Raw genomic sequence first — 21230 nt, 5'->3', positions numbered from 1 at the left:
TCCGTGAACTCTGTGTTTCTTTGGCATGTGCACTTAGGAATGGCACAACCAGAAGCATGTGTTGTTTTCTCCCTCCAATTAAAGGGCATGTTGACAGATTAAGGCTGCTTCTGGTTTGTGCTCCACTAACGCATTTAGGGAAGATGATGAACATGAGGAGGGGGGGTGGTCCTCAAAGAGAGAGAGAGAGAGAGAGAGAGAGAGAGGTTGATAGAAAGAGAGAGGAAAAAGAGAGAAAGAACACGCACATGAACCCTGAGGGATTAATGTGTTTACATTACCTGGGCTGTGATCTATCACCAACCTCGTCAACTTCCATTATGCATCACATACATAAGCAAGCAACAGACCTGGGAGCCCCTGCAACTCACTCATACTATTTCAATTGGATTAAGTCAGTGCAAATATCTAGGGCATAGCTCCCACACTGTGGTTTTAGCATTCTGGTAGTCATTTGATTTGTACGTTGTATCACTTTACCTTCATGAAGGCATTGCAGGAGTACCTCCTACATGCCTCTAGAGCTTTAAGTAGTATGGGATTTAGATGATTACCATATGGCACCTATAGCACCTTCAAAACAAACAAGCTATTTAGCCGTAGGTCTGGTTAGACGACAGTCAGGCACGGAAGCTCTCAGATCATGAATCAAAATATACAGGTACACGCCGGTGAGAGGAATAGGGGGGTGTGGAGTATGTGGATTCACCATCTGTGATATTCAGTAACATGAGGTTTATTTTGTCCCAGCTGCAGTAGCAGGTCTGTACTGTGTGTAAAACAGTGAGTTGGAGAAGAGAGGTCTAGCATCACTGTATATATGCTGACAGTGGAGTCTGCAGCAGCGGCCCTGAAAGAGCTCATAGTCACACTCAGGCTTCATTATATCCAATCAATATTCGTTTAGTCACTGAGACTATTGACTCATTTCTGAAATAATATTACAGGTCATTTGTCTTGTCACGGAGGAGGGAGAATTATCCTTTTTATACCATCCTCCATTTGGAAAAGGGGGTAAAGGGCAAGTCTGGATACGCCCTATGGATACAACTGTATATTTTCGATAAAACACTGAAAAATCAATGGGTGCTTCCTGTGATCCATCTCGAGCGAATCAATCATCATCTGCGCAGCTGGCAGTATGCTGCAGGAGGATGGCATGGCAGTGAGAGAAGGGTGCAATCTTTGTCTGATACCTCTCATTTTGGAACCGCTTCTCATAATAGGGTCATCATTTCATCACTTAGCCAATCCAGAACCCTGCCACTCAGCCTTGCGGGGATCATGGGGAGTGGGGGGGGCATCAGGAGTAAACCGAACACAGACACACACACACTCTCGCTCCATAGATCTTCATTCAGGTCAATAAAAGAAGAAGAGATCATATGAACAGAAAAGAGATCAGAAAATAGATTCTCTCTCCTGAAAGCCATATTGGCTCATTGTGCTTCATGTAAATTGTGTGATTTGTCAAAGCCAAAATAAAATCATCAAATGTGATTTGTGTATCAGCTCATGTGAGCAAGATGAGATATGTATGTATCAAGTAAAAAAAATCTAACCATTCTGTATAAACAATCACAAAAGTGTAGCAACAACAGCATTCCTAAAAAAAGCAGGGAGAGCTAATTAGATGATTTGAAACAGGCAAAATATGATAGTTATAAATGCAGAACTAAGTGTCATATTAGATAATATATGCGCGTGTCCAATGATTATCACTTCAAAAAGTAAATAGTGAATTTAATTGGTGCCACAGTAAAGAGTGTGTGTGTGTGTGTGTGTGTGTGTGTGTGTGTGTGTGTGTGTGTGTGTGTGTGTGCGTGTGTGTGTGTGTGTGTGTGTGTGTGGTTGTGTTTGGGAGGGGTGCATTTCACTGACTGCTTGGTGACATGAGAAGACTTCCTCAACATGGATCTGAACACATTCAAAAGAAAGACAAAAAAACAGTCAATTATTATTTTTTAATACATAAAGAAAACTCTGTAACAGTGATATTAGTACTAAAAAAACACTAGATGTGTAATCACAACCAATTCACATTTTAAAATGCCTAAATAGAAGGGGTAAAATTACTGCTGTACTCTTAATAATGATAATTTCTAATATAGCTGTATAGGATGCCAATTGTTTAGTCAAGCGGCATAGTGTACATATATTTAATCATTTAATAACCCCCTCTTCAAAAAAAGAAAGAAAATGCAAGGTCAAAAATAAATTACATCCATTATTTGCAGCAGTTCTCCCCAAAGCATTTGGAGCGAAAACTGTTTTGAATTTCAATTGGCTTCCAAGTGGCAAAAGCCCTCAGCTAATACATCAAAGAAAAATTGGTGTCAACTAATCGGTTTAGGACACAGATTTAGAATGGTTAAAAATCCCATGAATACTTCAAGCATTTTTTTTCTCTTCCTGTATACCACTAAAGGCTTGGGAGCAGTGCAGCTGACCTTGTGCGCTCCAGAAACCTGTCCGCCACTCGACATTAACTGACTGTTTAACTCACCCAGCCGCGCAATTAGTCCGCCACAACGCATACTGTTGTGTAATAATACCCTCTATATCCAATTTAGATTACACTTGCTCCCTCAGGCATTTTAAGTGGCGTGCATCATCTTTCATTCGCTTCTTCTTTGCCACGTATAAAGCCGTTTTCATGCGTCGAAACCGAGGTCGTTCTCTCAGGGAAAAAAAAAAAAAAAAGAAGAAGAAGAAAAGACGACGTGATAACGAAGAGGAAGCGTCAAAGTTAGACACTGTCAAAACAGCGGAAACAAAGATTTATATTCGGATTAGCTTCTTTTTTTTTTTTTTTTTTTTTTTTGCGTGAGAACAGCCCACTTTTACGCATCTAAAACACAGATGCACCTTTCCACATACAAGCAAAACTATACTCACCCACACCTCCTGCTTTACCAGTGCAGTGCTGAGAGGTGGAAGCAGTTGCCATAACCTACTACTCCTATTATAGGCTCCGTGATCTCAAATTATGGGTCCTCCTCCTACTCTCTCCGCAGCTCTGAACCAAAACGCATTAAGGAACACACATGCGACAGACGCTGCATGTCAGGCTCTCTTCTCTATAGACTTGGTTGCATGTTTTATGCACTAACAATAATAATATTAATGTCACTAATTCTGCGTGTAATGTTGTAGCAGCTCACATGGCACATTCTAAAATGTGGAATTGTTGTTGTTATATCTCGGGATATACATGTCGGAAAATCATTTCACTATAAGATAAATTAACTGTGTCAAATAATGACGCTATAGTATATGCTAGCCCCCCCGCCCACCCCAACATAAGTAAGGATAATTGTCAGCACCGGTGGATTCGGTTGGTTCTTCTTGTAGCTGTTGTTGTGAGAAAAAGTTCCAGTAATTAGTCGATTGTCTAAACACTACAGGAGGCTGTGAAATAGGTCTCTTCGTATCACTATCATCTGATTAGGCTATACTATTGGGTCGCTTTGTGTATCCATCCTTCTTTCTTTATTTCTCCCTCTCTCCCTCTCTCTCTCTCTCTTAAAGTGTGCGTCTGCTCCCACTGTACCAGCGTCATCATTCTTTGCTCTCTAGAGGTTTTCAGAGCAGAAAGGAACACGTGACAGTGTGTGCACACACTCTTTAGCAGCGCCTACAGCGATCCCTTTCGGCTTATCGGAGACTTGAACTGGAAAGCCAATCACCAGAATGAGAATGGCTTGTAGATGTCTGATAGCGAATACTAGTGTTTATAATAGCCTACAATTTTTTATTTGATCTATTTATTTTTTAAGCCACGTTAGTCAACCTCCAAGTGCAAACCAGGTCATTTTAATTATCAAAGCTCTCTAAATTATCATTCGACTTTTTTTTTTTAGAAAACATATACATTAATAATAATAATAATAATAACACCAATAATAGGCTAATATATTTTTTCTGAGTCATCACATAGACAGATTCGGCAGGTAACTAATGTTTATTAAATATTAAAAAATAATTGCCGATAACAGTGGCATATTAAATACATCTAGGCTTTTTTTCAATATTTCAGCATTGAAACGTATCTGCAGTGATCAAATGAGATTACATCCACTGGTCCAGGCGGATTTGGTGTAGTTGGCACTAATCTACCCTGGCTTGAGGGTTTATGACTTTCTGGGAGTGTGTATCTGACTGGTTTATTCCAGGATCTATTGCAAAAACTGTTTAGCCGTCGCAACAGTAAATCGTTCAAACACGGCGCAGACAAAACATACTTCAAAAATCCCAACATGCTATAAATGTCGATAAGGCAAAGTTTGTTTACGTACTATTCTCATAGAATTGTTCGGCCAGCTACTGTTTGCGCCCTCTTACTTTCACTTCTCAGTTGTCACATATCTTACCAATGAAATATTCGTCTGGCGTTAGAAAGTCGACGTGCACAATAATCCATTTGAAACTCCCATTGCGGATTTTAACACAAGGCGCACGGAGATCACGGAGCATCAGTCTGCTGATTTAACGTACTTGCTTAAAATGACAACTTTTGTTTTACGCACAAAGAAAGAATAACAGAAAGAGAGCGCAGCAGTGGAGCGACTTTTTGAATCCCTGCCGGTATCTTGCAAGCCCATATCCTGGCATACAACAGCCGATTTGTTATTGATCAAGTGTGAAAGCTTCGTATTTAAAAAAAAAAAAAAAAAAAAGAAGAAAGTTGGGAGTTGACAGACTCGCATGATGTCGCCATCCGAAGGGGGGGCTGCCAGGCGCACTTGAGACTTACTGCAACGAGCCTTGTTAAAGAGGTGGGGGGGAAACACAGAAATAGAGAATGAGACGGATTGTTAGTTAACGCGAGAGAGGAAGGGGGTGAGCGAGGGAGAGAAAGGGAGAGAGAGAGAGAGAGAGAGAGAGAGAGAGAGAGAGAGAGAGAGAGAGAGAGAGAGAGCATGGATTTGGGCAGGGCTGTGGTTACCCAGCAAAAGCTTGCCTTTTCCTTCGGTGACTACACCCCGAGAGGAGGAGCGTAGTAGGCGTCAGGATCCTCAATTTTTCAACTTAGCATCTTGGCAGGACATTTTCCCAAGCAAAGCCCCCCGTCCGACGGGTAAAAAAAAAACTTCTGCACGGGCATGAAAGCGACGGTGCAACTCAGATAAGGAAGCAACAGAAAAACAAAACAAGACCAAAACATCCGACGAGCAGTTGGCTGGCTGGCTGGCAGCGACCAAAAAAAAATTCCATCCGACATCATAAGCCTCTCTTTTATTTAATCACTTTTAATTTGCCTTCACCATTGTCATATAGAAGGGGTGACAGACAGCGGGTCTGCAGACACACGGCTCTATGCGCTCCGACAGCAGCGCATGAGAAAATAAAGGGAGGAAAGTGCGCAAGTTAAGTGGCTCATACTCTCCGGGCTCCAGCATGGCGTATCCTCAAGGCTACTTGTACCAGCCGTCCGCTTCTCTAGCCCTGTATTCGTGTCCTGCGTACAGCACCAGTGTGATATCGGGACCCAGAACCGAGGAACTTGGGAGATCCTCTTCGGGATCTGCTTTTGCACCATATGCCGGATCTACCGCGTTCACCAGCGCCTCGCCAGGCTACAACTCCCACTTACCCTACAGTGCTGCAGACGCGGCAGCAGCTGCCACATTCACCTCGTACGTGGTGAGTAAACTAAAGGTGATTATTCAATCTAATAGGAAGTCAAAGCGAGCATATTAACTCGTTAAAGAAGCCTTAAATACCCGCTGTGCATTCGGAGCCAAGCGGTAATGTGCGTCACTGAAGAGTGCGTGGATATAATATTACAGAATGTCAGGTCCAGAAAACATGTTGTTGAGTTAACAGAACTAATGTAAGTGAGTGGTGTGCTATTACATGGTTTTTAAGTAAATTATAGTTTTTTATGAGAAAGAATGCAATGCCCTGCCGAAGCTTCTACGATTAGAACTGACTGCGACGCGCCGTGTAATGGCAATTTAGGTCACTGCTTATCATCATATTAGTTGTGCAAATTGTAAAACTTTAATATTGCAACTTTTGATCCCCCCCAAAAAAAAACAGAGGACAATTGTGTTTTACTTTTGTTGTATTCAAAGTGAATGCTGGCATGGCAACATCAGTAAGTCGTACAGAACTGGCTATATAGGCCTATACTGCAAAGACTGATCCAGTAGAATAGGCAAAGAAACAGAACGTAAGGCCCATCATGCATAATGTCAATATGTTATCATAATTGCAAATTGTACTATTTTGATGAAGAGAGTGAAAGCAACTGCATGCTGACATCATGCAGGCTAAATTATAATAAAATGCAAAGCAACATAAATCATATTTCAAATACCCACTCATGTTCAAACAGACTCCATAAACATTAACTTCAAACTTGAGCTACTGGATTAATGCCAGTGTATTCGTGTACATGTGAGTGTGTGTTTGTGTGTGTTTGTGCGCGTGCATGTGTGTGTGTGCGCGCGTATCTATGCGAGTGTGCGCGCGCGTGTGTGTTCATGTTTCTGGGCCGTAAGTCCTACTATGTTGAAGCAGTTTAGAAAATGACCGTGACAGAACTTTCACACACTTTTTCATTTTTATTTTGCATCACAGAGTTCTCCCTATGACCACACTACGGGTATGGCCGGCTCAATAGGATACCACCCTTACGCAGCACCCTTGGGCACCTACCCTTATGGTGACCCAGCATACCGTAAAAACGCAACCCGGGACGCCACTGCCACCCTGAAGGCCTGGCTCGGTGAGCACCGCAAAAATCCCTATCCAACCAAGGGAGAGAAGATCATGCTGGCCATCATCACCAAAATGACCCTCACCCAGGTGTCCACCTGGTTCGCCAACGCCAGGAGGAGGCTAAAGAAGGAGAACAAGATGACCTGGACCCCCCGGAACCGGAGCGAGGACGAGGAGGAGGACGAGAATATTGATTTGGAGAAAAACGACGACGACGAGCCAAACAAGCCCACCGACAAGGGAGACTCCACAGACACAGAAGCAGGTCGGTAGTGCAGGGGGGGAAAAAAAGGCACAAAAAAAATCATCAATTTTTCATCGCAGTCGTTTCCACTCAGGGTGCAAAATTGATTGCTGCTTAATGGTGGTATATTATTTATAATGGGACAATTGCTTTAAATAATAATCACCTTGAACTCCCCTCGTTTGACTTCTCAGGGGCTGAAATTGCTGGTGACGCAAAGTGTTTAGCAGTCAATTTATCTTTAACTGCATAATAAGGATACAGCTGGTGTATTGCGCCGGGTATTCGGCTTAAAAATATTGCCTTTGTAGGATCATTATATCCCAGTTTTGAACGGCTGTTGAAGGCTTATTATCACAACTGGTGACATGATACGTTTAATACCGAAAATATATTTGGAAATGAAATTTGTCAACACACTGTATGCTCAGACTTTAATTTTTACCATATTGTTCGTGTGGTGCTTTCATAATTATTAAGGGCACTTCATTCACCTTTTTTTTTTTTTTTTTTTAGGTTGGCACATATCTTTATGTGGACAATTTTAAGGGAAACGTGCATAAACAGCCTAATTATTTTTACACAGCCGATTTGGGTTTGCATTGGTGTTCACTTGCCTCGCGATCACCTAAAACATATGTTCCAGTTTTTCTCAACGTTTTAATGTCACGCTTATTTGGCAGTAACTCTAATCTTTATTTGTGCTTTAGATCATAAACTGCTGAACCCAGGGGACATAGGCTGTGACAGATTTAAAGAGGAGAGCCATGGCAAAGACACGGATCCCCTTCTGAGCGACTCGGAGTTAAAAGACCAGGAGGAGAGGACTACAGAGCTGCTGCCGGACTCCGCAAAACCAACCACTTCGTCTCCCTCGGCGGTACCCCGGGGGAACCAGACCTTAGCGGAACAAGACAAGCCGTCAGATTTGAGCCATGCACCGGGTACGGTGACCAGCAATGTGACCTCTGTCATCCACTCGCCCCCTTCGGCCCCTAAACCCAAACTCTGGTCCCTTGCGGAGATCGCCACGTCCTCAGACAGGTGTAAAGGCAGCGGCGAGACGCCACAGGCCTGCCCTGGTTTGGGTCAGAGCGCAGTAATGGGCAGCAACGCGTCTCCATCACGGTCCTCCCCTCAGTGCCCGCTCCCCAACAGCACGGTGCTATCCAGGCCCCTGTACTACACCTCCCCTTTCTACCCCGGCTACACGAACTATGGTGGCAGTTTTGGACATCTTCACAGTAACCACGGCTCGGTAACCACGGGCTCCACGGCACATTTCAATGGATTAAACCAGACTGTGTTAAATAGAGCAGAGGCTTTGGTAAGAGAGAGCCAGAAAGTCAGAGGCCAAACGCAGGTAGATCTTTGTAAAGACTCCCCTTATGAACTAAAGAAAGGTATGTCAAACATTTAATACCTGATTATTTTACACTCACCGCGGACTTTTATTTATTTTTTTTGTGGTTGCATTAAAAAAAAAAAAAAAAAAGAACACGATGAAGCAAATTCTGAGAACAGTTATTTTCTGAGTAAATGCTTATCTTAAATTTTTTTAGTTTCTGAATGGTTAATCCTACAATGTAACAAGAATGGTCTTAATCGCTGCAGCCGCCTGAGTCTATTTGTATGAAAGACTAACATGTATATTTAATGTAGCATTTTTGTATTTAAAATGGACAACACACTATCTTTGAAGTAAATTATGGAGAAAAAATATATATTCTTGTGCAGCGATTATTTTGGGGAGCAGTTGGCATTGCCTGACATGTGTCTAAAGAGTTTCAAGGCCAATTAATCTATACGAAATATTAATTAATTTTGCACCGTGACAGATGTTTCTATGGTATTTCTCTTTTCAAAATATTATGTTAGTGAGAGCTCTGGCAAACTTGAAAGAAAAAAGGCCTTCATTCAGCAAAAAGGATGATGGAATATCTAAACAATAAAAAGGGTTCAGTTTCAGTTTTGGTTGGTGCAAATATTCATAGGGTTTTTTTTGTGAATGAAAAATGTTGGAAACAACACGGAAGTATATTTTGGTCCACGGAGTTTTGTTTTTTATTTTTTTTTGGAATATAACGAGGGCCTCTTTTTTACTTGAGCACGTTTCCAAAAGTGGATATTGATATAATAACAACACCGAGGCGCAGTCATTTAACCCAATTACCTATCGTGTTTTATGCAGAGCAATCAGGTGGTGAACTCCGGTAATGAGCTCGATTTTATGCCAAATTTAGAACTCATTACTATTTTCCAAGGCGTGGCAAAGCTGTTAAAAGGGACGCGACCATGCATTTAGAACATACTGCCCTATTATATATCATTAATAGAGAGTCTCTTTAATGGCGCGTTAGATGTGAAACACTGGTGTTTGGAGAAAAGGGAGAATGCTGTCATGCACAGCAGAGGCAGACACATTCGGTTGAACTGTGCAGCCGGTAGCAAGGCACTGTCCTCTAACTCTTCCAAGTTCTGCAGGTAGGTGTCACACTTGCTCCTAATTTCAGGGGGACTCTTTGTTAATCCGTCACGGAAACCCATCCCTGATCAAATGGCCTGGTTAAAAAGAAGTGGAGCCAATGGGGCACGCACAATGAACACAGTTATTTTGAGGATTATAGCAACTTTGAGAAGTGGATAAAAAAAAAATCAAAAAAGCAGTAATTACATACTTGACCAACAGGCAGAAAAAAAAAGTAAGAAAAAGAGAATAGAAGGGTATTTCCCAGGCACACTGATAAGAGGTTTGTTTTATTCTTTTGCTGATGGTTTATTAAAGCTGGAGCTATACATTCAAAGAAAGAAAGAAACATTTAAAAAAATAGCTATTAATTATTAATTATTATGTTGAACCTTTCTCAGTACTGGAACAGTTGTAGGCCACTAAGCCTTATGCATAGGCCTACATTTTTTTGGTATATGACATAGGTTGTTTTTAATATTAGTTTATTCAGTGGTTATTAAAGTGCATTTAATGTACACAGACTTATGATTGTTGTTATTATTATTATTATTATTATTATTATTATTAGTAGTAGTAGTAGTAGTAGTCATATTATTATCATCATTATTATTGGTATTAATGTCGTTATTGTTGACCTCCAGTGAAGTGGGACAGCATGCTCTGGTTTATGGCTGCCATTAATCTCTATAGTTTACTTTCCCCTTCTCCAATTTGAAATCTCCCCGGAGGTTTATATAATTCCCTTAGCCTTAATGTCCTCTACTCGGGCCCTCTATTTTAATCTGACAGAGTGTGCTGGAGCAGTGATTGCGACACATCAGCCGGCTAAATAGCATAATTATGTTTTTTCTTGGCTGATCCCCAGGGGATTGAACTGTTCGATGCAATGTCCCCTCAGAGAGTATTACAGTTTTATTAGAGATTGCGTTGTTTTCTCAGAATTGATTGAAGAAGTAATGTTTCACAGGGACAATATAAACACTTTTCTGCGATGGGACTAGGTAAATACTGTGACGTTTACGTCAAATGGGATTTTCATGTGAAGTGTGTGTGTGTGAGAGAGAGAGAGAGAGAGAGAGAGAGAGAGAGAGAGAGAGAGTTGGGTGGTAATGTTATTCTGATTAACTTTCTCAATTTAAAAATACAAGGGGAATGCTAGGAGGGTTATCATCAACTAAACTGCCAAATTAGACATAGTCGTCTTCTTTCTCACTATTGAAACATCTTAACATATTTGACAGTTTTTAGCCTATATACAAGGCTGTTTTGCAGGAGATATTATTTGTGTATTATTAGCAAATACATATATATATCAAATGTATCATCCAGCTCTCTCTCCCCCAACTGTTGTTTATCAAATCATCTAGTGGGGGGGACATTTGAAACTACTGTAGATTCTGCATTAATTATTTGCACTGTATATAGCCCATTTATTATTATTATTATTATTATTATTATTATTATTATTATTATTATTAATTTCATTATCAATATGTCCCTGTGGGAAAGGTAATGGTTTAATGTAATTATTTAAAGCAGATATATTTTTATAGCATTTATAGACAGCTTTTTTGATGTCACTCAGCTCGTGGTCATGGTCACTACTGCGTATGAAAAAGAAGAAGAAAAACATATATGATCGTTGATGATCCTCGTTCTATTTCTGGGCGTGATGAAAAGCCAGTCAATTAACCCCATTACTTGAAGAAGCGGAGCGAGAGAATGTGCAACCCTTCATCAGAGGCCTGGTAGCCTGCAGGGGAGATGCTCTCTGCAACTTTATACAACTTGGTCCCTGCCTTCCACTGCGCTTGAATGGCGTGTCGGTTCATTGTGGGGAATGCTACAATGTGAGAATACTAAGTAGGGGTGAAACCGTTCCCACGTGTGAAAATGGGGGAAATAATCCGACAGGAGAAGAAGCAGAATAGAAAAGAGGAGAATAAGGTCTGTACCCTTCACTCCGACTTTGTTACTGTTGAGCGTTCAGGAGCAAAATCCGGCATGTTTGGAACAATGCTTCTTATTTCTGTCGTCATATCAATTAAACCTTGTTTTTTTTGTCCCTTCCAAAAAAATACAAAAAATAAAGGCCATATATGAACTCTGAGGGCCGCGACTCACGGTTTATTTAAATTGACTGAATTAACTATTAAATGCCCCTGCTTAGACCTGAACAAGTCGAGTACATTTTCGCCCAACCGTCTAAAATCGAATTAATGCATAATTAGTAGAGTATGTGTGTGTTGCTATATCAAGATGCCAATAAAACATTCTGTCGTCTACAGCAAACCTGCAGCAACAGCTTCTCTGCCGATTTATGCATATTTACTCTAAAAGTAGAATACGACATGTATGTGTGTACTTGGGTGCCTTAAGGGAGACTTTCAGTGGTGACTGAAAATAGTCCTAATATAAGACTAATGAATAACAAGAGTAAACCGTGATTTCTTGTTTGTTTTCGACACTTTTGGGAACGGTAGGATCTAATGAATTGAAAGTTAAATATGGCATCTGTGGCCCTTATAATCCCTTTATTATTGTAATTATATCCGTGCAGCCTGGGTTTATCACAGGTAAAGTCACGTAACGCAACAGTTCTATTTTGTTGTGCAGTATGTTAAGTGGCGGGATATTTAGAAAGCAAACGATGCGATATTAATGGCGCTGGATTAACCACTAAAATATAGCCTAACAGAAGTTTACGCATAGGCCTACACACATTTACGACCAAACTGGAGCACTGGCCCAACTAGAGCATTTAGAGAATAAACAGACGGCATTTCAAAATGTGTTATTACATTATTTATATTAAATGCCACTTGCCTGATCATGTACGGGATATCAGTTTACATAAACTGCGAGGAGAAAAATATCGGTTTGTTTGGCAAGAGATTTGCTGCCGGGGCAGACTTGTGAGGAAACGTGGGGCTGTGGATCAAACAGATTAGACACCTGCCACTGGACAGCTCCGTGAACGCCTCTCAAATGCTACTGTATGTCAGACCACAAGGTGAAACCAAAACCTGCTGATAAACACACACCCAATATCATTGAGGTATTACTCAGCGGACCAAACGGTACTCCGTATAAACAGCCTACTGATAAAGCGTCCGTCTCCACGATAAACAACACATACGAGTTGGGGTCAAATTCAGCTCAAATGTGGAAATAAGACACCCGCTGTACTTGACCTGCACATTCGCAGGAGGGTGATCAGCAACACGAGTGTTGCCTAATGCGGTATAAAAGTGGGTTGAAATAAAAGGAGGGCGTCTTTTTTTATTTCCAGAAAATGGGGTCGTTCATATCCGTGACTGAAATGCAGACGGCTGTTGGGATATTTGTTTCCCTTGGATTTTCACTTTCCTCTTCAAAAATAGCCTTCAACCTCAAAACCAAACATCACTACAAGGTTTTGCAGGGACCAGCTGTGCGTCTGAGGCAGACATTTATTTCTAATATATATTTTACCCCTATAACATATTGTTTATGGTGCTCTGATTGTTTGCAATCCTTGCATAATGTGCCACAAGAATATGGGGATTCAGTTCTTTTTTTTTTTTCATTCAGTTCAAAATATAAAGACTCTTCTCTTCTTTAGTGAGGTGGCCATTCAATCATCACCATTTCCTTAATGAGAAGGCTAATTAAGGACACAATATTTCTGCTTTAGTCTTCTGACCAAGCTGCACACACGACTTGGTGGTTGGTCATAACAACTTGCAAAACAAATTAAATGTTACTTTGACTCAAACAAATCCACTACTGAAATGAGGGTGTATCAAGTCACTTTTTTTTTTGGGATCCTAAAGAAATCATGTCAAGGTTACGCGAGTCTCAAGCCTTTGGCACCTCCAGCGTTCCTGTTAAGTGGCGTAATAAAACGGTCTTGAACACACTGTAAAGCAGCCCAGATAAGGTGGCAGAGAGTGATTTACAACTGTTTTTTTGCACTTCACTGACTGTTTTTCTATTTCTCTGTGGAGTTCCTCTGGGAGAGATTACACGTGTAATTTTCAGCTGTGAGATGGTTTAAGTGTCCTCCCCCAACATAAATAAAACATTTCAAATGAAGAAGGGGGGGGCGGCATTAACGAAGAGTGATGAACTATGAGGTCCTAGGAGGCCAGGGTTTGAGGTTGGGAGAATTGAGGGATTCAGTCCAAGTCACAAAGAATACGTCTATTTAAGTATGGTTGGATTATTAAGATGTCTTAATTACACAATTTAAAAAAAAAAAGGTGACAGTTTAAATTCAACAATGGATAATTATATACTATTAAAATATCAGAAATGTTTCAACTATGTAAACAAGTTGTCTAATTTCAAAATATAAATGACATAACACACACACATACACACAAATACCCACAGAGCCCAACACTGCGAGCACCTTGACTCCTTGAAAGCGGCTGCTCATTGACCAATCTGCTCTGACAGCAGTGTGGCGTGAGCTTCTGACCCTGTGACTGCAAAGGGTCTGTGTTCAGTGGCCATGTAAGGGCTCACTGGCGCTCACACTGAGGGGCGATGGGATGAGAGGGGGGGCCTGCCAAGGAGAAAGTGACGTGCACACACAGACACAAATACATGCGCAGGAGGGACTCAAACTCCACGCCAAAGGCCCCTCAGGTATGCACAGCCACAGAGCAGTAAGTGTGTGCATCCAGTCTGGAGGTGGAGACACCGGCTGGTTCTTCCTCCTGTGACTCTGTGCACGTCCTGTCTGCATCCTCGCCTGGCCCCTCCCGCACTCCGGTCACAAGGTGAGCAAGTTCAGCACACCCACTCCTGAAACACTGACTAATGCCTGTGTTTTGTGACACAAGCCTGCTACTTTACACAATGTAGCATCCTCCTCAGCGGTTTATTAAAGATGAATTAAAGATAAAATAACATAACAGCCATGTCGTATTGATCTCTTCCTTCTACTCCGGGAGTCAGGATCTCTGTAAATGTAACGTGTACGTTTAATTAAATGGCACTAATATAGTAGATGCGGTTTGTGAGGAAACATTAAAAAGGGCATCAATGTATGTGTGATAATGTCCTAATGTTACAATATTAATGGCTGTGATGAAGATTGATGAACTGTTTTCTTTCAGTGACTTCAAAAGGTCCAGGAGGGAGGAGGGGTACCAAGCTGCCTGACTGTTTATTTACATTTGCCCTTTTTAAATGATCCCTTTCTTCTCAACATCTGCTCCACATTACCACACACATATCTGTCCTAATGACCGTTATAATGCCCATGCTCACACACACACACTCTCTCCGACATAAGCACTCGCACATACACTGCCTGTAACATTACCATTATCCACCGTTCATCTGGGACACTTTACCCTCTCCAAACCACCTTGCACAACAAATGGACCTTCTCTCACTGCTGGCTCTTTTGTTTGCTCAGAGCTTTCCACTTTTCCTCCCAGTTTGGTGTAGTCTGATGGATGCAAATGGGCACTTACTTAATTGGATCAGTTCCCAAGATGGAGATAAACAGGGGCCCTGCCTTTTTTTTTCCCCTCCTCCCCAAGTTATTTTGAGCTGAGCTCAGTTCAGCGGTGTGTGGAGAGAACGTTAATGAGGAGGGGCGATGAAACGCCGCCACTGCTGGACTCATTCAAAACTCTCTGCTCCAGACTAGCCCTCAACTCCCACACGATGAGGGAAGGAAGCTGCATTGGCCCCGTGTGCCAAGGTGTCTCAATGCTAATTTAGTAAAGTGCCTGCTAGTGACGTAACTCACAAACTGTCCAATCAAGAAGCACCACACTGGCTGCTCTGGTTTTGGTACATGCAGGTACAGTAGCTGTAGGGTTTTGTCATTTAACAGACAAATTAGATGTCAGCCAAATCTAAAGACAAACAATTTCGCTTCTAGTTCATGTCTATGCTTGCTCGTGTTACACTTGGCACCTAAATGCTCCAGACACAGCAGATGATTACTGATGAAAAATATTTGGTAGTTTTCTGTTCCTAAACCCCACCAGCACCCATCCAAAAAATAAATAAAAAATCAAGAGGTGGCTCCATGCCAGTGGGAGTGTGTTGGCTGCTGCACCCTGATTAACAGTGTGGTTTGCAGCCAACTCCAATAGGTAATCTCATCAGAGATGGGCTATAAACAGATAAAGACCACCCCAAACTACCCCCCTCCATCCCCCCACTAACCCTTCCAACTGCATTTCTTCCCACATGAGACCTCCAATCTAACACACTAACTGAGAGCTGCTAATATCTGGAGGAGGCTAACATGGCCTGCCACAAACCAGGCTAACATCTTCTATTGACCTCATTTTCAATAAAGGAGCCGTTTCCAGTCTGATGGATGATTTAGTGGTCTTGCATGGAATGGCCATCTGGATAGAAGGATATGATCGCTGTAGTAGGTATGCATCACCTGCCAGCTAGGATTCTCTGTATGGACTAAAGCTTGCAAGCTGTAGCTATGCGTCTGGCTATGCATTGCACTCGAGCTAATATGTTTAAACCCAGACTAGCTTAAAAAAAGAAAGGAAAAAAAGAAGAGCTAATTGCATTTTGCACCATATGGTCACTATTGGCTCAGTTTTTTTTTTCATCTCAAGTCAAACATGAGGTTATTTTGATCCAATATGAGAAAATCCCTGGTTGCATCTGGAGACATAACAGCAGTTCATTCAGTTATCAAAAGCTTTGTACCCAAGCTTCTTTGTTGCTGAATAAAGAGGAGGAATCCAAAACAAATCTGTGAAAGAGCTTTGGCTGTAGTAAAACCCCTTGTCCCGCACAGCCTCCCTTTTTTTTGTTTGGGGAGCTCAGATTGGGTTCACAGTAGCTGCACTTTAAGTATAGAAAGATCTGATTTATTAGCTTGTCAGGGGAAGCATTGTTCAAGAAAGCAATCAAAAAGCACTTACCTAGCTCCTCTAAAATTACTGCTTTTTTCACTGGCTAATTTGTGTAACTCCCATGGAGAGGCTGGCAAAGAGTTTGATGAGGCATATAATGATGATTAATGAATTTATTGCCCTGCTGCTCACCAAACTGTTGTAGTATATACTTCTCTCCCTTTCTTCCGATGTGTTGCGCAAGCTCCGGAGCGACAGCGGGGCAGAGAAGAGATAGTGTTGCCCTCCTCCCTGCTACCTCCGTTTGGCTGTTAACCTGACTGACCTGACGGGCATGAGAATGTAGAGGGTCTGTGGGCAGAGTGGGAGCACAATGGATAGTTTAATAAAAGGTTAAACTGGAAATGGGAGTAAACCTGCTGCAAGGTACACATGCTCTCAACTTTCAGTCTCTGATCACTTTTTGTGGGAAAAGCCGGGGGTAACCAGATCCACGTGGCTTCTTCTGCCCCTCGCCACCGCCATGACAACCTCTCACAGCCCCCCTGTGCACCAGCCTCAAAGAGAGCAAGAGAAAGAAAAAAAAAAAGCTGCTACAAAGTGAGTCAACACAAATCAGCAAGTAAACAATCTACGCAGGAGGCGGTGTTCGCGTATATAGTATTATTCAGTTCAAACAAGGCCTGCTCTCAACACAAATGATGATTAACGACTGGCGGGTTTGTGTGTGTCGTGGTAGTGTGCTTGCAAAGCGGTCAATATGGGGTCAGAAGCACTTCTAAGTATTTGCTAAATAAGCCTACCCCCCTTCATCCAGCCTGCTCCCATAACTCTGAGGTCATGCATCTCTCTGTTCAACATTGTATAGGATGTTTACACCCCATGCCTTCCTATCCACTGCTCTTTGGCCAACTGTGCTTGATTAAGTCCCTGCTTGTTCACCATTGGTGGCAACTAAAGAACGCATTGTTGCAACTCCCTCCAAACAAAAGCGCACAGACACACAGACACAGACACACACACACACACCCTCTTTGAGATCAGCTCCCTGGATAGGCTGTTTCTGCATTCACTGATTCATTAGGTTGGTCCCTTAAATACATCAAAGAGCTCGTTCTCTCACACAATAAACCAATAAAAGCAATTATAACCCCATATCTTCGAGGCAACGTTGATCTCTTGTGTGTTAACGTTAGATAATGAAAGCGCTTGATGACATAAGTTTTCAGAGAAAGCTCACTTTTCTATCTCTTTCTAGTGTGCATATCTTCCACTGATGCTGGTTCATTTCGAAGCGTGCAGTGCGAAATAGCACATGCCACAGTTTCCCCCTCAAATAACATGCATGTAATTTGCCCATATATCATAACCCCAGAAGTTGTAGTTAAAATTAGAAGCCATATAAAGTCTTTGTAAGTATAGTGAGAAACCCAAGCAAATGTCTTGGTGCTTTGGCTCTCATGCGTTTAACATTAAATGTAACCAGTTAAAAGTTCTTTAAATATTCATTGCCCTCCATCGCTCTCTCCCTCTTTCTGTATGATGGAGTGAATGGAGTGGTTTGCGTGGAGGCCGTTCTGATAACCTCTTCAGCTGGCATTGCGGAGATGAAATGCATTCATCAAAAGGAGAAATTGAGATTCACTCAGTGCTGCCTGATATTGCATTCATTCCCTTTTTCTCAAAACAAGAGACAGCAACCCAATCAGGGGAATCGGCATATGCAGATCACGGTGATACATTTTTCATGAGCATGTTTCATCTTAAAGGCGATAAAGAGGAAGAAGGGGAAAGTGGTTATTAAACAAAAGATGGAATCAACAGAGTGAAAAATGGAGTAGAAAATGAAGTTTCTAAAAGGCTTTTTTGCCTCACAAGCCGTTTCAATTCTCTGACAAGTGTGCACATAGCACGACTTATTGTAATGCTTACAGTATGCTAAATGAGAACAGTTAAAACCTCCTATTATACAGTTTGGTAGTATTTCTAGAATATATGTTTCCAGTGCCACTTTCTTTTGGAAACACACTGAACCAACAGTCAACAGGTTCACTTGCATATATCACCAATATGTTATAATCACACTGTCTGTCGCCTGTGGCAATCCTGGAATTTTAATGAATGATGCTTCGGCTTCCCTTTATATGAGCTTAAACGCATGTGGAGCAGACCTCCTTCGAACAGCATTTGCAAATATTTTTTATGGTTTATTTAAGCTTAACAGGTGCTAGGCGGGTGGAGTTTGCCAATTGTCAATTGTATCCAATTTGAGTATATTTTTATGCCTATATAGCCAGAACAAGTGTGGGTTTGTAGTAAATTAAGATGGGCTTGTGAACAAAAGGTAATCAGTCAAAACCCCATAATGGCTAATAATAAATTCTGGGAAAATGTATAAAATGTTTAACTCACTATGCAAAATAAAAGTGCCTTTGAGCAAGGCATTTAAAGGGATACGCCACCGTTTGTTGAAATAGGGCTTATCACGGTCTCCCCTAGCTGTAGATAGCTGGGCCAACGCATTTTATGTGCACGCATTGTTTTAGTCCAGTGCAACACCAGCAGCGCCTCCGCTAGTTAGCTTTGCGTAGTGAATGTAATCCTATGTTGCCGGTTAGCATGTTGTGAGTAAAAGTGAGCCAACAAAAGACAAAAAAACAACCTAATTACTTGCACTGAGACAAAAAATGCGTTGGCCCACCTATCTACAGCCAGGGTAGACCGTGATAAGCCCTATTTCAACAAACGGTGGCGTATTCCTTTAAGTATTAGTAGTAGTTTTAGTACTTATTGGAGTAGTAGTAGTAGTAGTAGTAATAATAGTAGTATTAGTACTTAGTGGAGGCAAAATGGAATTGAATTTTGCCTCCATCTGCTCCAGTAGATCAGTGAAAATGACTATAAGAGCTCAGCTGACATTTCCTGAATAAACACAGTTTGAAAACACACAAGCTGCAGCTACAATTTCAGGTGTTTGCCTGAAATAAATTGAAAGTGGTTCAAATGTGCCAGGGCGCTATCGGAGGACGGCCGCAATATCTCCTTTAGTCCTTGACCTTTTGACTGACTCACAAATGCACCAACTTCATTAGCAGGTCACCAGTCGCCGCTCTCACTGTCATTAGTAAATACGCAAGTATTGACACACGCATACAGTAAAAACCTTAAGCACATTATGTCATCGACTAGAGCACTGTTACCTACAAAGGCTACAGAGTTGATGAGGGGTCGCCCAACCAATTACAAGTGTTCCACCTGACGCAGTCAATAGCAAGAAAAATCCTGATTCATTATCAAAAGTGCATGGATAAAAATGCTAAGTAAAAAAAAAAAAGAAGAAAAAAAAAAGATATATGGACCGACATAATATGCATACAGCTAGACAGTCCTAGTTTGTGTGCATAATTGCTTTAATGTGGGTTATTAAGCCTAAGTGGATATCATTTTACTGTCTGCCCTACATTCAGTATGATCGCTGCCATGATCAATACTTATGATTTGTAAGTCACCAGCCATCGATGGCATGGTGTGATAGTTAAGCGTTTCACCTTGTGAGGAAGAGCTCATTCCTTGTTCTTGAGACTACCAAAGGGCGCATGGATGCTGGAGGACAAATATGAAGGCCGCAAACAGAGGTACATACTGCAGACACACAGGACGGACGGATACACACACTATGGCTACGCATTATCCACACACATTCACATCAGTGAAGATGTATCACACAACGAGTCTCTTGCAAAATGAAAAAAAAGGGAACTATTCATATTTAATGGCAAATTGAAAGCATGAAGGCAGGAGAAAGGGTGTAACAATGTGGGAAAGAGTTAAGGATTTGACTGGGCTTCTTGCCTATACATTCTTTCTCAACACAAGGCCTGTTTAGAGTGCCTCGCCGTGTATGGAAGTGACACAAACAGACAAACACACACGCACATACACAAACACGCGCTTGAGATTAGACATTGTGCCTGAGTGACTTAAACAAGAAAAGATAACTCTATGTATGGTGACAGATGGATAAGCAGAGCTATCTCAGGCTGTAATCTTGGAATAGTTTGAGACACTTTGTGTTTTGGCAACAGCCGAACACGACATGTGATCTCCCCCCTGAATGAATGAGCAATAGTGTTTTAAGAGAGAGGGATCTGTTTTTGATTCGTGTTGTGTCATGTTTTTACCGTAGGCGATCAGACACCAACATCTGGCATGATCCCCCCAAATCAGACAAAAAATGTCACTGTAAGATAATACAAGACAGTAAAAGTCAGAAACACCACAGGTAAATGTCTTGCACATGTCAGTATTTCTGTATGGCATCTCTCCTTTGTCTTACTTACTATGATATATAGATATATATATATATATATATATATATATATATATATATATATATGTGTGTGTGTGTGTGTGTGTGTGTGTGTGTGTCAGTGCCGGTATAGGTATGTGTGTATACATTAATTACTGATCAGTCATCTCAGGTTCTCGGGCATCTAGACCGGTATAGGTATGTGTGAATAAATTAATTACTGATCAGTCATCTCAGGTTCTGGGGGATCTAGACCAATTAAGATGTACTTGCCTGCGATCAATAAAGAAAACATCAGAGAGGAAGAACTCCCAGCCTCATTAGACACTGGTCAATCAGTTGTTGATAAAGATCTCCTGTGTGCATGTGTATTTTACAACAATACACGTGTTCGCAAATGAATATGAACACTACACGTGTTCGCCAATGAATATGAACACTTTGAAACACTCTGGGGATATACGTTAGCATCAAAGACTTTACTCATAAGTGTTGATTAAGATACAGAAATCATTTCAACCTCTCTGATCTCCCTGTCAGTCATCCATGTTAACCAGTACAGCATACCCCTTGTGTCAACTTGTCCAGAGTCTCGTGTTTCCACTGAAGCCGACTCTGACCGCAGGCATTTCTTGACCAGCT

At 41.5% G+C, this 21230-nt stretch overlaps 1 protein-coding gene and 1 long non-coding RNA gene across 2 annotated transcripts in view; one reads left to right on the top strand and one right to left on the bottom strand.

The window, feature by feature from the left end:
* LOC114565760 (uncharacterized) overlaps window positions 1-21230 on the bottom strand; it is a 161827-nt gene that overhangs the window by 10628 nt on the left and 129969 nt on the right. The gene's annotated exons all lie outside the window — the stretch shown is intronic.
* Window positions 4986-8393, top strand: irx5a (iroquois homeobox 5a). Its single transcript, XM_028593909.1, has 3 exons — window positions 4986-5646; window positions 6589-6994; window positions 7684-8393. Exons 1-3 carry the CDS (start codon window positions 5401-5403, stop codon window positions 8391-8393), a joined length of 1362 nt encoding a protein of 453 aa, XP_028449710.1. The 5' UTR covers window positions 4986-5400.

Source organism: Perca flavescens, chromosome 1 (assembly GCF_004354835.1).
Source record: "Perca flavescens isolate YP-PL-M2 chromosome 1, PFLA_1.0, whole genome shotgun sequence".
Taxonomy (NCBI): domain Eukaryota; kingdom Metazoa; phylum Chordata; class Actinopteri; order Perciformes; family Percidae; genus Perca; species Perca flavescens.
This window is presented reverse-complemented; position numbering and strand designations above follow the sequence as displayed.